This window comes from Camelina sativa, chromosome 17, assembly GCF_030686135.1.
Source record: "Camelina sativa cultivar CO46 ecotype springtype chromosome 17, ASM3068613v1".
NCBI lineage: Eukaryota > Viridiplantae > Streptophyta > Magnoliopsida > Brassicales > Brassicaceae > Camelina > Camelina sativa.
In genome coordinates this window covers 16,835,050-16,849,852 of record NC_141896.1, presented here as the reverse complement: position 1 = coordinate 16,849,852, position 14,803 = coordinate 16,835,050, and the positions used below count along the sequence as shown (strand labels likewise).

The following is a 14,803-nucleotide window of genomic DNA, read 5'->3' as shown; positions in this document are numbered from 1 at the left end:
GGATTTGGATCTCTCCCAGATCATGAAGAGTTAGATGCTCCCTTCTTACCCAGCTTGGACCATGAAAAGAAGTTAGAAGAAGCATACAACAAGATTTCTGAGTTAGTTAAGGAGAAAGAGGAAGATACCAAGACAATCCAGTACTTGAAGGATGTTACTGAGAAGCTTCTCAACAAATTTCCAGACTGTCGTCCAGCTGAAGAAGAAGAAGATGATGATGAAACTCAAAATTAAAGTGTTTTAGTTTGGCTAGTTTTTTGGTTGTATTAGTTACGGTTAATATAAGAATCTATTAATGTGGTTTAATTGACAATAACTTCTATTTATATATTTTTGGTATTTTCTGATTTTTAATTAATTTAGCATTTTTTATTTTTTATTAATTTTTATTTTCGATATTTTACATTAAATTGACAATATTTTGGTCGGAAAATAATTGGTCGGAATATCGGTTGGAAATTAAAACGGTTGATTAACAGTCGGTAATATAGTCTCGACCGATTTACGCCGTCAGTAATTAGTCGGTATTTTCTAACCGAAATCCGACCGATTTTATCCAACAGAATTCCAACTAACATTTCGGTCGAAAATTTCCGACCGATTTCTAACTAAAAAAATTTCCGACCAGCGATTTCCAACCGATTTACAGTGGTCGGTTAATGGTCGGAAATGCCTCTTTCCGATTGATTTTCGACTGATTTCACCGTCGGAAACGGCTATGTTTTCTTGTAGTGAGCATACTAATTAATATAAACCCTTCTTGATATCTATAAAACTAAAGCCTAGTTTTTTAGTCTTGTGATTTTCTTATAGTTGTATTTTTTAGATAATTAAAAAAGAAGTAAACTAATAATCCCTATACTTCACGAGTTTTAGAAATCAACTCTTATGGGTCATGGCCATGGTTGAAAAACGTCTAGACGTTTAAGTTAAACTGATCTATCCTAATATGTGTGTTAGGAAAATCGATTACATGAAATTTCTTTATTGAGCAATGATTAATTATAAATTTATAACAAGACTGTCAATGTCATAATGCAAATGTGACAATAGTTAAAACTACGTAAGCTTTGACAAGCCCACATAACTTTTCACTACTACGTAATAAATCTTATCAAAGAGTAACGTTACTACATTACACGAACAGGAGGAATACTCTGCTCGTTCTTGAAGAAATTCTCAGGATCATACTTAGCTTTGACTTGCATCAATCTCTTAAAATTACCCAAGAAATACTTGTATCCGTAGATCTTAGCCTCATCCACGTCTGTCTCACCACTTGGATTGCTTCCAATATCGATGTCTCTGTAATTAAAGAAGGCCTCTCTCGGGTTACTTGACACGTACGGTTCCGCAACCTCGTAAAGCTCCTTCATCATACTTAGGTTAGTCTCTGTGCCATTTGCGTCCAACCATGTCGTAGAGTATTGGACCTTGAACAAATTTCCTTTCCGATGAGGAAATGCTGCTGCGGTCGATGGAATCCGGTCCATCACTCCACCGTAAGGGTTGAATTGCATCCACACAACATTGTTGAATGTAAACATTTTCTTCCAAAGCTTCTCTAATCCTTCTTTTGGGATTGGCTTTTTGAGATAATCTGATTTGCTCTTAAAGAATCCTGGATTAGTCGGCCTTTCTAGAAGAACGCTCTTTGGTGTACCGGCCGGGTAATCAGCCCAAAACAACGTGGTGTTAAACCAGCTCATTTCATGACAATCTTCACGTCTTAGCTCTAGTTCAGGCAACCTCTGGTTCAATATCTCCATCAGCTTATCTGCTGGACCCAAGAACTGAGCATATAGTACAACCGCGATGGTTCTCTCGCCGCGTTTTGTTCCATTTACGATCTGAGGCCATGCTCTCATAAAAAGATCTTCAGGGAATTTGGTAGCGACAAACTGCCAATTGTAGAGAAGATCAGTGCCTCCTTGTTCCAATGTTTTGTTAACTCTAAATACTGTCAAGATCTTTGGAACCTCGACGAGGTTGATTTTCCAAGAGAGGATAACTCCAAAACTCGCACCGCCGCCACCACGAATGGCCCAAAAGAGATCTTCTCCCATGGTAGCTCGGTTCAAAAGGTTGCCGTTGACATCAACTAATTGAGCATCACTAACATGATCCACTGTGATTCCGAATTTTCTTATCAGATTTCCATACCCTCCACCGCTTATGTGTCCTCCTACTCCTACCGTTGGGCAAACACCAGCTGGGAACGCTAGCGTTTGGCTAGCCTCATTGATCTTTACATAGAGCTCTCCCAAGGTCGCACCAGTTTGAACCCATGCTTTCTTGCTGGATACGTCAACAGTAATAGATCTGAGATTGAACATATCAAGAATGACAAACGGCACAGACGACTTGTAGGAAAGGCCTTCGAGGTCATGACCGCCGCTTCGGATACGGAGTTGTATACCGTTGGTCTTTGCGCAAACCACCGTGGCCTGAATATGAGATACATGTTTTGCCGCTACGATGGCTAGTAGTTTTTTGAAGTTAGGGCTCGCGTACCTCTTGTTTTTCGTGTAGGACAAGTAAGTAGATAAGAATGTGGTGGTGTTATCGGCGATGAAGACAGCGTCGGTGATTGGATTCTCCCGACTAGTCCGATAGCGAAGGCATTCAATGAAGTTTTCAGAAATAGGCTTCGTTACTGCTGCTTCTAAAACCGAGACCAAAATAACAAGACACAAAACAGAAAATGCTTCTTTCATTTTTTTATTTTGGTCTTATGTAATATTGTCTTACTCTATTAGGATTTTAGTTTATAGAATAAATATCTAGAGAGAAACTGAATTTCAAATTGACTTCTGTATATCGTCTGTCATCTATAGGTTTACTTTGAATATGTTTTCCCCGAAATTAAATGTAGGTAGACTTTGAATTTCTTTAGTCAACATGTAGGTGTTTAGTTTGAACAAGCAAATGTCTAATATAGAGAGCAATCGTTTTCATGATTGGGATAAGGGGGATTGACTCGCTTACTCGATCGCATCTATTGAACTTCTTTATTTGACGACTTGCATGTTTTTGGATTATATGTAGGTAGTGTATAAAGAGATTTTATAAATGGAAGAAAAACTGGATAGAGATATTTCATAAGTGGAAGAAAACTGGATAGAGAGTTTTTATAAATGGACATGTAAGGTGAGATTTCCAATCATATTTTACTAATGATTTTTGAAAGGCCGAAAATTTTGAAACAGACATTTTGTTTTCTTTAGATATATAATTACGTGCATGAGACTTTTCAGAGAGGAGACACGTTGATTTTTTTTTTTTTTTTTCCCTCAATAGCAAATACATAAATGACTATTAAATTTTTGCAAAAAGCTTGTAGTATATGAGTTTTGCACATCTAACCGTGACTATTTTTCTTTTGTTTACTTTTTTCAAATTATTTTTGTTCTTTGTAATGTTTTACTATTGAGCTGTTTTATTTTTCTTATTTATGAAATATTCGTATATACTTTACCGAAAGATTTAAATGACTTGCGTCGATGGTCTATGAGCACCAGTGGTTTGAGCTTGAGTTTCTGATGATGGCTGGTTTGTACTTTGTAAAAAAGATAGTTTTCTTAAATATATTAATATAAATTAATAAAAAAGAACAAAAGCTGGAATAGCTCAGTTGGTTAGAGCGTGTGGCTGTTAACCACAAGGTCGGAGGTTCGACCCCTCCTTCTAGCGGATTATTTTTATGATATTATTTATTAGTCATATCCAATGTTTCATTTTCGCTGGAATAAAACTCATATATACTGCAATCATTGGGGTTTTTACTACAAATCCAAGGAGATATTATTTATTTGAGATAATAACATAATTTTAGTAAATTTGATCCAAAAATGTACCACTTCTTACCATATATTCCATTTGTCTTCATTAGCTTGTATAGTCTGCATATATATTCATTCAAAATTAAAAAGGCATCTTCTAAGAGAGGCAAATCTTTGTCTAAGTGCCTGACCAGGCCAAGGATACCAGCTGCTTACTACTCTTCCTCAACAGTTTTATGTTCATTTTATCTTGAGCTTAATTTTTTTTAGTACAAACTTGTGTGAAATGAGATTTACTCTACCCTTATGATATGATATATTTATGTAGGAAGGATTTTCTTAGGCAGTACAAGAAGCAGCACAACAAGAACAAGACTACTCTGGTTCTTGTGAGTGATCAAAAATCTAGTCTATATTTTTGGTTTTTGTTTTATATATATTGTCAAGCTTTTATGTGATTGAATCCATATCAAGTCTGTTAGAGCTACTAAAGTTGGGTGGAATATGTTGCGGAGAGAAGAATTCGAGTGTAAAAACTGACAATTAGAAAATTCAAAACAATATAAACATTACCCAATTTTTTCAAGCCATGTGGAACATTGTATATTAATATTTCTATTTAGTAATAGAGTAATATAAGTCTGTTTAAAAAAAAATTACCTCATATATAGAAAAAAATCACAAATTTAATTAAATAAATGTATTATAGAATAATTTAAATATATTACTAGACAAATGAGAATTATATAATTATGTTTGAATTAGGTAGAGAGATTTTCTTATCTTGTTATATAAAGTTTAGTTTTCAAAGTTAGTAATTTATATAATCGCGACATGTGTCAAGTTTATTGAGAATATTTTGACATATGTGAAAAGAAAATTTATTTAGTAATTATAGAAAAAAAATCCAAAAAATAAAAAGATTACAGTTCATATTTTTGAAAATATATAAAACCAAAAGTAATCTATTACTCCCTCTGTATCAGAATACTTGATTTTTTAAGATTTTCACTAGGATTAAGAAAATAATTAATGTCATCCAAACACTACAAATGATTAACCCAAAACAATAAATGATGTATATAACCGTGTGCTTTTTTTTATGCTTAGAACAAATGGATTGATTTAATAGTTTATTTATAGTAAAAGCAAAATCATTAAATAGTTAGTTGATTTTGAAAATAAGAATGCATTAAATACTCTAGAAAATCAAGTATTCTGATACAAGAAAAAATCCTAGAACATCAAGTATTCTGATACAGAGGGAGTATATCACTAACTATAATAGAAAACTTATCTATTAAGTTACTAATTTCAATAGGAAATTATGTGCAATTAACAAGAAAAATATTTGTAATTTAATTGCAATTATTATTTATTATAATCATATAGCAAGAAGAAATTTATAATAAAAGTGATTAAAGTGTACAAAGTTTAATACGTTAAAATTAGTGATTAGCATAAAATAAGAAAATTAAGAAAATCAAAATAAGAAATTAAACTTTCTTAAATTCTTTAATCAATAAATGATTTGATAGAGTATTTAATATTTTATTAATATTTGGATAAAGTAAAACTAATCATAAAAGTAAAACTGATCTATCATTATATATGTGTTAGGTAAAATGATTACATGAATTTTTTTTATTGAGAAATGATTAATTATAACAAGACTGTCATAATGTAAATGTGACAATAGTGAAAACTACGTGAGCTTTAACAAGCTCACATAACTTATTACTTCTACTTAATAAATCTTATCAAAGAGTAGCGTTACTACATTACACGAACAAGGGGAATGGGTGTCAAAATGGATAACCCGATCCAAACTCACATGGGTTCGAGATTTTATTAGGCGGGTTTGACCCGAACCATTTATTATAGGGGTTCAATTTATATACCCAAATCCGATAAAAAAAAGTTCTTTGGCTAAATGGGTTTAATTGGTTACCCATATACAAATTAAAAATCATAATGAAAAAAATAAAAAAATTAGAATCTTTAATATTATTATTAATCCAACAAAGTTTTTTTAAATTTTAAATAACATAGAAAACAAATAACAAATCCATGCAAATAACAAATTAAACAAGTAAAAAATTCATGATAAAATAAAGTATTGTCGTGTTAGGAGATGTGATTGGACTAGGATGAGACACAAACATAAACAAATAAAAGGATAGACAAAACTAAGAAGAATAATCTTATTTATGAAAGTAATATAAAACTTTAATTTCTTATTTACCAATGAAAAACTCTAATTTTCTCTAATTTCTTAGAGTAATTTACATATATATATATTTTTTATATTTATACGACAACCCATGGGTAACCCGTAACTCTAATGGATTAACCCACTAAACCCGTAAACCCATTTGAGGTAACCCATTCAAACCCATTTATTTTTATGGGTAGAAAAATCCAACTCTTACCCACTAATATTATGGGCGGGTTCGGATTACCCATGGGTATTAACCCATTTTAACACCTAAGGGGAATATTAACCCATTCTGACACCTAAGGGGAATACTCTGCTCGTTCTTGAAGAAATTTTCAGGATCATACCACTACAAGAAAACAGGTAATTTACGACTGCATTTATAGTCGTTTAGTAGTCGCTATTTCATAAATTACGACTATGTTACGACTAATCACTGTTGTCGTAAAACGTTAGTCCGTAAGAAATTCAGTCGTAATTTAGTCGGTAAATAGCGACTACTTTACGACTAATCAACATAGTCGTAAATTTTTACGACTGTTTTGTGACTAAGTTACGATTAATAAAAATGTGAACAGTCATTGTGTACAGATAGTCGTAAAGTAGTCAGTAAACATTTACGACTATTTACTCACAGTTTAACGATTAATGCGATATGAAGGAGATTAGTTTGAGAATAGTTGTGATATAGTCGTTAAATGTAGCGACTACATGGCTACTACGAGATGACTATTTGACGGCTGTGTTGCGACTATGTAATCTAGATTTAATGACTATTTGAAGACTATAGGGATTAAAAACCAGAATCGCAACAAAACAAAGCTTACCAACCCCACAAACGAATAAAACGTGTTTCTTTTTGGCCGACATGTTTGCGACTCACCTCAATAGTCGCTTAGTAGTCGCCAAATGGCTGACTAACAAATGTAGTCGTATTTTAGTAGCCAAGTTAACGACTCGCCGCAGTAGTCACCATGTAGTCGCCAAATTAGCTACTGTTTGCTGACAAATTTACTTTCTTGTCTTTCAGTCGTAAAGTAGTCGCTAATTAATGACTACTGAACCAACTACTCATTTCAGTCAGTAAAAAGCGACTAACTTACGACTACATTTTAGCAGTTGTAAAGTAGTAGTTAAACAGTCGTTATATAGTCACTAAATTTGGCGACTACGAGTTTAGTCGCCAATCGTAGTCGTAAATTGCCTGTTTTCTTGTAGTGTACTTAGCTTTGACTTGCATCAATCACTTAAAATTACCCAAGAAATACTTGTATCCGTAGATCTTAGTCTCATCCACGTTTGTCTCACCACTCGGATTTCTTCTGATATCGATGTCTTTGTAATTAAAGAAGGCCTCTCTCTGGTTACTTGACACGTACGGTTTCGCAACCTCGTAAAGCTCCTTCATCATAATTAGGTTAGTCTCTGTGGCGTTTGCGTCTAACCATGTCGTAGAGTATTGAACCTTGAACAAATTTCCTTTCCGATGAGGAAATGGTGCTGCCGTCGACGGAATCTGGTCCTAAACCCTAAATTACAAGACACAAAACAGGAAATCCTTCTTTCATTTTTTGTTTTGTTTTGGTCTTATACCCAGTTTTAAAAATCTCCGCCTAGCACCGATTACACCCCGTAAAATCGCTAGGCCCACCCTTTCCGTCTCTATTAATGACTAATCTCCACTTAGCATCAATTATTTAATTATATCTGTCTAATTTGATTATAATCCGTCTAATTTGATTATAACCCATTTAATTCGATTATTTTCCGTTTATTTTTTTGTATACCGATTATCTTTGGAGCCAAATATAAATCATTTACTTTTTTCTGTTATTTAGACATTTAAATTAAGAGTTTGTGAGGTTTTACAATAACTAATATACAAACTTATAACGAAGATCATAAAATTTTATTTTAAAATTATGTTTATATATATTTACCTTAACTTTAAAGACAACACTATAGTTTTATATTTTTGTTAATATTTTACTATTAACATAAATATAATTATACATATATTTAATAATATATATTTTTATTTTATTATTAATTTAATAAATAATCCTAAAACTAATTCCGATTAATTAATTCCCGTTTAATCTCCGATTTTCTCATAGTCACTACGCCTACACTAACCGTCTGACTAGCACCTAGCGATTTCTAAAACATGGGTGTTATGTAATATTGTCTTACACTATTAGGATTTTAGTTTATAGAATACAAATCTAGAGAGAAACTGAATCTTAAATTGATTTCTGTATATCGCCTGTCATATAGGTCTACTTTCAATATGTATTCCCCGAAATTAAATGTAGGTAGACTTTGAAATTTTGTTTAATATGAACTATAAGAGTGTAGAATGTGTGTTTTTATAATAATAATTGTACATATGACAAGTATTTATACAAGGACCAAACTGTTCTAGGGTATTACAGAGAGTTAAGTGAGAATATATATATACTATATACATAATTAGATCTGTAATAGTAGCAATCAGTGATATGATTTATCGTTATATGCCCCCTCAAGACGGAGGGACTGGCGTCACACTGGTCTTGGAACAAGCCCGCTGAAAAGGACCTCTATAAAGAGATTTTGTGAGAGTATGAGCGAGCTGATCGTGGGTGGAAACTATAGCTGTCAATTGGGCGGGCCGCCCATGGACATGCCCATGTCCATATACATATGGGCGGACCATGGTCGGACCAAAAAATAAATGGTCTATTTGGGCATTTGACCATTTTTGTCCATAGATCATATGGGCTTAACTAGATGGACAATGGGCATGCCCAACTAACAAAATTAACATGTTTTTATTTTTTTTATTTTTATGAGAAATTCCTTTTACAACTAAATAATTTTAAATTATTATATTTTACATTTATAAATTTTTATTTTCATTAAACACATTTATAATTTTTTATTTTCATGAAACAGACAAATTATTGTATTGGCGGAAAAATAATTTTACGGTTTTGTCGGGAAAACGCAATTTTACGGTTTTGGCGGGAAAACACAATTTTACGGATTTGACGGGAAAACGTAATTTTACGATTTTGGTGAGAAAACGCAGTTTTACGGTTTTGGCGGGAAAACATAATTTACGGTTTTGGCAAGAAAACACAATTTTACGGTTTTGGCAGGAAACATAATTTTACGATTTTGACGGGAAAACATAATTTTACGGTTTTGGCGGGAAAACGCAATTTTACGGTTTTGGTGGGAAAACGCAATTTTACGATTTTGGCGGGAAAACGCAATTTTAAGGTTTTGGCGGGAAAACATAATTTACGGTTTTGGCGGGAAAACACAATTTTACGGTTTTGGCGGGAAACATAATTTTATGGTTTTGGTGAGAAAACATAATTTTACGGTTTTGACGGAAAAATGCAATTTTACGGTTTTGACGAAAAATGTGGATTCTCTAATAATTTTATAAGAGAAATAACAAAAAGAAATCAGGTTTTCTAAAAGAAACAACAAAATTAAATTCAGATTTTATAAAAGAAAATAACAAAAATAAAACTCAGATTTTATAAGTGAATAACAACAAAAATAAACTCATATTTTATAAAAGAAAATAACAACAACAAAACTCAGATTTTATAAATGAATAACAACAAAAATAAATTCAGATTTTATAAAAAAAAATAACATAAAAAAAATTCAGATTTTATAAGTGAATAACAATAGGAAAAAAAAATGGGCTGTCCATGGTCATGACCATCTGGAAATGGTCTTAATGGGCATGGACACTTTTTGGACCATTGTCCCATTTGGTCATGACCATCTTCCCCCCATATAAAAAACTGTCCAAACGGACACGCCCATTGGTCGCTGGACGGACCATTTGACAGCTCTAGTGGAAACATAAGAGACACAAAAATCACCAGCTTGGATTACGTTTCGGATAAAGTGATAGGTGTGCTTCATCTGCGAGTGAAAAACGGGAGTATATGTTTCACCAATGTTATCACAGTAAATAACGGGAGTTGTTGTGAGCTTGACGTGTAGTTCGGAAAGTAATGAACACAACCATCGTACTTCTGGCGCCGTATATGCAACAGACCTATTTTCAGCTTCCGTCGAAGAGCGTGAGACCCCACGTTGTTTGTTAGATGACCAAGAAACCGAATTACGACCCATGTAGATGAGATAAGCATTGGTGGAGACATAGTAATCCATGTCACCGGCCCAGTCCACATCAGAATAGGCATGTAGCGTGAATGGTGAATTCTTGTGGAGAAAGATACCATGGCTCTGAGTTCCCGCAAGATAGCGGAGAACTTGCTTAGTCGCTTGCCAATGCTCGGTGTTAGGGTGGTGCATAAATTGCGACAGACGATTCACCGCAAAAAGAGATATCAGGCCTGGTGAAGGCTATGTATTGAAGACCCCCGACGACGGAACTGTATTGAGAACAATCTTCGAGTACAACACCACTGGTCAGCATTAGTTTTGGGGACTTCGCAAGAGGCGTAGAGACTGGTTTAGCGTCAACCATGAAATTTTTGGTGAGGTGATCCTTATTATAATACATAGGACAAGTGTAATACATAGGACAAGTATAATACATAGGACAAGTATTTATACAAGGACCAGACTGTACAGAGAGTTAAATGAGAGTATATACTATACATAATTAGATCCACAATAGTAGCAATCAGTGATATGATTGTATCCTTTATATGAACTAGCTAACGTCTAATATGGAGATTGACTCGCATATATATTGACATGCATGTTTTTGGGATTATTGTGTGTACGTAGTGTATTGCAAATTGAATAGTGGTAGAAAATTGGATAAAGAGAACTTAGGGCAAGTCCAATGGTGGATCAAATTTTGTTTCAATCATATTTTCAAGAAACATATCTTTTGTTGAAATCAAATTTCAAGAAACTTATCTTTCTTGTATTACTAAATGATTTTAAATGGCCGAAATTTTTGAAAGAGACTTTTTTGTTTTCGTAGATAATTATTACGTGCATTAGACTTTTCAAAGGGGAGAAATGTTGATTTTTTTTTTTTTTTTTTTTTGTCTCAATGGCAGATACATAAATGGTTATTAAGATTTCGAAAACAGCTTGTAGTATATGAGTTTGAATCAAGATAGTAACATTAAAACTATAAAGTATAAAAATATCTATGATGATTGCTGGTGTATAGAGATACTATTGTTTATATGTATATATAGTAATCAGCTTTTATTAAAAAACAAAAGGTGGTATAGCTCTGTTGGTTAGAGCGTGTTGCGCCGAAGTAGAACTCATATTTTCTGCAATGGAACCTTAGCCAACCTCTGCTAATGTGTTCTCTGTACTCATTTATTTCTTCAGTGACGTTGACGAATTATCAAACAGCGATCAAATACATTTGCTTTCAATTTGAGTATGAAACCACACTGTAATGAAATGTACAAACACCTCCAAGATACACTGTCTATGAATTTGGTCCATATTGATCAACTCTTTAGGTAAACCGCGTCTCTCTTTCCCCAGCCGAGGCCATTAGAAGCCCCACAGCAACAGTGAACATCACCAGCATTCCAACAAGTAGAGCGTATGTCCGCGGAGATGATCTCCTATACTCCCCAAACAGATATATCCCCCAAAATGTAGATACCAACGGAAGTGCCTGCTCATGATCATCAATCAAGATTTCACCAAAACAAAAACTAAAGATAACAACTTTATTGTCTTTAAGTTAACAATATGTGTGTGTTGTAAGTGACCTGAACAGCATCTGAGGCTGCATATCCTGCAGCTTGTCCACCCATGAACTGAAGACCGTTACCAAACCCACAAATTAATCCAGCCATAAGAGCCAAACCTCTTCCGTTCCAGTCACTCAAGTATTCCCTAAAGGAAGATCTTGGTGAACCGAGCACAGGGTTGTACAGGAAAGTGATGTTTAGAGCGATGGCGATAACAAAACAAGAAAGTGAGAAGTAGAAGAACGCAGTGTAGACAATCAGCTTGGGAACGTCTTGTTTTAGAGTGTGCCATTGATCATTTGTTGCAAGGTTGAATAGTGGTGAGAACAATGAGAAAGAAAGACCTGCAAAAAAGGTTATGCCCAGACCAACAACCATGCTCTTTCCAAACACCTGAATCCAAGAGAAATGCATAAAGATTGGTTTACTTTGTTTCCTCCAAATTCATGATCAACACATAACAAAAGAGTAAGATCCTACTTTAATTGCTCTTGTGTTTTCGAGTGCTACAAGAAAAGCTGCAGTCCCTTCCTTTACATTCTCCATCTCTTTTTCTTCTTCTTCTTCTACTATAAAACTAAAGAAGTGATGAGTGATCTTCCTAACACTATCACACAATCACACAATCAAAAGCCACACTGTATGTGAAACTTCACCTCCAAGTAGTCTCTGGCACTCTTCCACAGTTTCACAATCCCTCGAGACTTTTCCGAGTTTCGCCTCTATATCAGCAGAATTGGAAGAGTGAACAGCAGAACCAAGACAAACAGCTACCAAGAAGCAACCGACACCAGAGAACAGCACATCTGCTCGGTTCAATCTGTTATCCAAAAAGTAATTGACAGTGGTGCCTACAACAACAGTGATGCTCGCAGCTGTCACTTCTGTAACAGACAGACCAACAAAAGCTAAAGCATACTGAGTAGCAAGGTTCCCAATACTCAAACCCACCCCACCCGCCATAGCAAACAACACAGATGGCCAATTATCCTGAATCTGTGTAGCAGCAACAGGGGAGATTTATATATATAAACCACCCATCAATGCAATGCAAAAATCTCCATTATAGGTGCAGAATCCTTCAATAATCCTAACCTGAGTGAGCTGGGCAAGAAAACTTGGTGCCTCCTGTATACTTTCACCAATCCCACCAAACACAAAGGCTATAAAGACTGCAGCCAAGAAGTTAGTGATGGAATAATCAAGATAGGTATGTTGTGGGAGACGACCACGTCGTTCAAGAAGAGCCATAAGAGCAGGCCAAGTGCCTAAACAGAGCAGAGAAAGCAATATACATAATATTGCTCCTCCTTTGCTCTCCACCACATAAATTCTCAATCCTTGAGATACCAATATCATCATCGACCTATGACTGCAAAAGAAACATCAAGTTAAAACCTTAGTTAGCTATAGAATCATGGGCATGCCTACGTTCTTTTCTACAGCGATAATTTCAGGATCGAGAACAAATTGACTTTTATCATACATATGAACAAACTACAGAAAGCAGAAAAGAAGATGCAGAAGAACCCAGAGATTGATTACAAAGCTCACAGTTAAAGATTCCTTCTTACCTTGCTACAGAATAGAACAGAGCTCTAGATGAACGATCTGTAGAAGACAAGGCCAACGAAGACCGAACATTAAAAATGCAAATATCAGACTATATATATTTTATTGGGAACCGGCAACGAACCTATCTGTCTTATTGTTGGCAATTAATTAAACTAATATTTTATTCTTACCCCATTGGTTGGATTGGATATTTTGGCATAGTTTTTGTTTTTGTTTTTGTAATAAAAAAGGTGTATATTCACAAATGCGGCACAAAAGAACTATACAGTATATCAATAAATAATATCAAAAACTTGAAAATTTATTAATCTATAAAAAAATCGAACATGGTAAATCTTTTTCAAAAATACATTCTAATAAACTTTCATCATTATAATTTTTTTATTATAAATAATTATAAAAAATAATAATTATAAAAAATATAATATTATCATGTTTTAAAGATAACATCAAATGTTTTTAAAAATACATTAATTCAGGAGAAAGGTGAACGGTCCTTATTTTTTGAAGGCCGGAAGTCTCATGCAGACATATGAGAAGGATCCTATGGAGAACTTTACTGAATTTGTGAGTGTGATAAATTTATAATATATTAAACCAAAACAATGTCTATAAATATGTGTATCACCGCGGGAAAAAATATATATATATGTGTATCACCACAACACAAATAAAAAATGTGGGTTAATTAATAAAATGACTTAACCTGATTGCTAATTTTTTTTAAAAAGTTAATTAATTAATTTAAAAAAGAGAGCCATGAGATTTTATTTTATTTTTTTAATTATTATTTTTTTTTTATCAAAATCATGAGTTTTAATCTTAAAATGAGAAATATCTTGTTGTAGAAGTCTAAAATCTTCATCTCATATTTACACATACACTTCTTAGCCTCAGTGATGTAAGGAGCTTTTTAGAAATATCTTAAACCTATTTTCAAATAAAAAAAAAGAATTGTCAGTATAAGATTAAGCGCAATACAAAACATAATTTGATTTTAAGATGACACAACCATATTTATTCACAATCTTGACAGATTAGTTCTTGGATGTTTTCACCTTACTCAAAATAAACTTCCAAATTTAATTACGTTGATTTTGATAATAAGACAATTACTCTCAAATGAACTCCTAAATTATTTTTATTCACAAGTTAGTTATACTTGCTGAAAAACTTGACATTTGAGATAATAAGACTATTTTTTAATTAAATTTGTTCTTAAAACGTACTTCTAATAATTTGTTCCACTCGACTTCGGTAATTTGTACAGTATGCATATCCATTCAAATATTCAAAACAAATACAAATCACTCACAACCATCTTGTCAATTAAAAAAAAAAAAAAAAGAGACAATCGAAGACTCAAAACAAGTAGCTTGTTCTTTTTCTTGTTTAAAATCATATTGAAGTTTCTACCTTCAAATCATAAGAAGAGTGGATATATATATATTGTCTTCTCCCATTCAGTAGATTCATAGGACTTGGATTCAATAGATTCATATTTTAATGTAGAT

At 33.4% G+C, this 14,803-nt stretch overlaps 1 protein-coding gene, 1 non-coding gene and 1 pseudogene across 4 annotated transcripts; 1 reads left to right on the top strand and 2 right to left on the bottom strand.

The window, feature by feature from the left end:
• Nucleotides 1–969: 969 nt before the first annotated feature.
• Nucleotides 970–2,817, bottom strand: LOC104756901 (berberine bridge enzyme-like 7 pseudogene; annotated as a pseudogene). Its single transcript, XR_015585749.1, has one exon. The product of XR_015585749.1 is annotated as a berberine bridge enzyme-like 7 pseudogene (transcript).
• An 802-nt stretch (nucleotides 2,818–3,619) lies between these two features.
• Nucleotides 3,620–3,693, top strand: TRNAN-GUU (transfer RNA asparagine (anticodon GUU)). The gene has a single exon. It is a non-coding gene; the product is annotated as a tRNA-Asn (tRNA).
• A 7,579-nt stretch (nucleotides 3,694–11,272) lies between these two features.
• LOC104756897 (ureide permease 5) lies at nucleotides 11,273–13,412 on the bottom strand. 2 transcript variants are annotated; one of them, XM_087497317.1, is made up of 6 exons: nucleotides 13,289–13,412; nucleotides 12,810–13,086; nucleotides 12,371–12,710; nucleotides 12,195–12,283; nucleotides 11,733–12,107; nucleotides 11,273–11,635 (listed from the first exon to the last, which is right to left on the bottom strand). In XM_087497317.1, the coding sequence occupies exons 2-6, from the start codon at nucleotides 13,074–13,076 to the stop codon at nucleotides 11,471–11,473; spliced, it is 1,236 nt and encodes a 411-aa protein (XP_087353443.1). In that variant the 5' UTR covers nucleotides 13,077–13,086; nucleotides 13,289–13,412; the 3' UTR covers nucleotides 11,273–11,470. The 2 variants fall into 2 exon arrangements, with proteins under 2 accessions (XP_087353443.1, XP_087353442.1); XM_087497316.1 differs by having other exon boundaries at nucleotides 12,195–12,280; nucleotides 13,289–13,411.
• Between the last annotated feature and the right edge of the window lie 1,391 nt (nucleotides 13,413–14,803).

Excerpts from the sequence above, each read along its gene's own strand:
- LOC104756897 (XM_087497317.1), bottom strand. The coding sequence starts at position 13,076 with ATGATGATATTGGTATCTCAAGGATTGAGAATTTATGTGGTGGAGAGC. Across the intron at positions 12,711-12,809 it reads TTCTTGCCCAGCTCACTCAG|ATTCAGGATAATTGGCCATC; the intron begins GTTAGGATTATT and ends GCTGCTACACAG. Across the intron at positions 11,636-11,732 it reads CAGCCTCAGATGCTGTTCAG|GCACTTCCGTTGGTATCTAC; the intron begins GTCACTTACAAC and ends GATCATGAGCAG.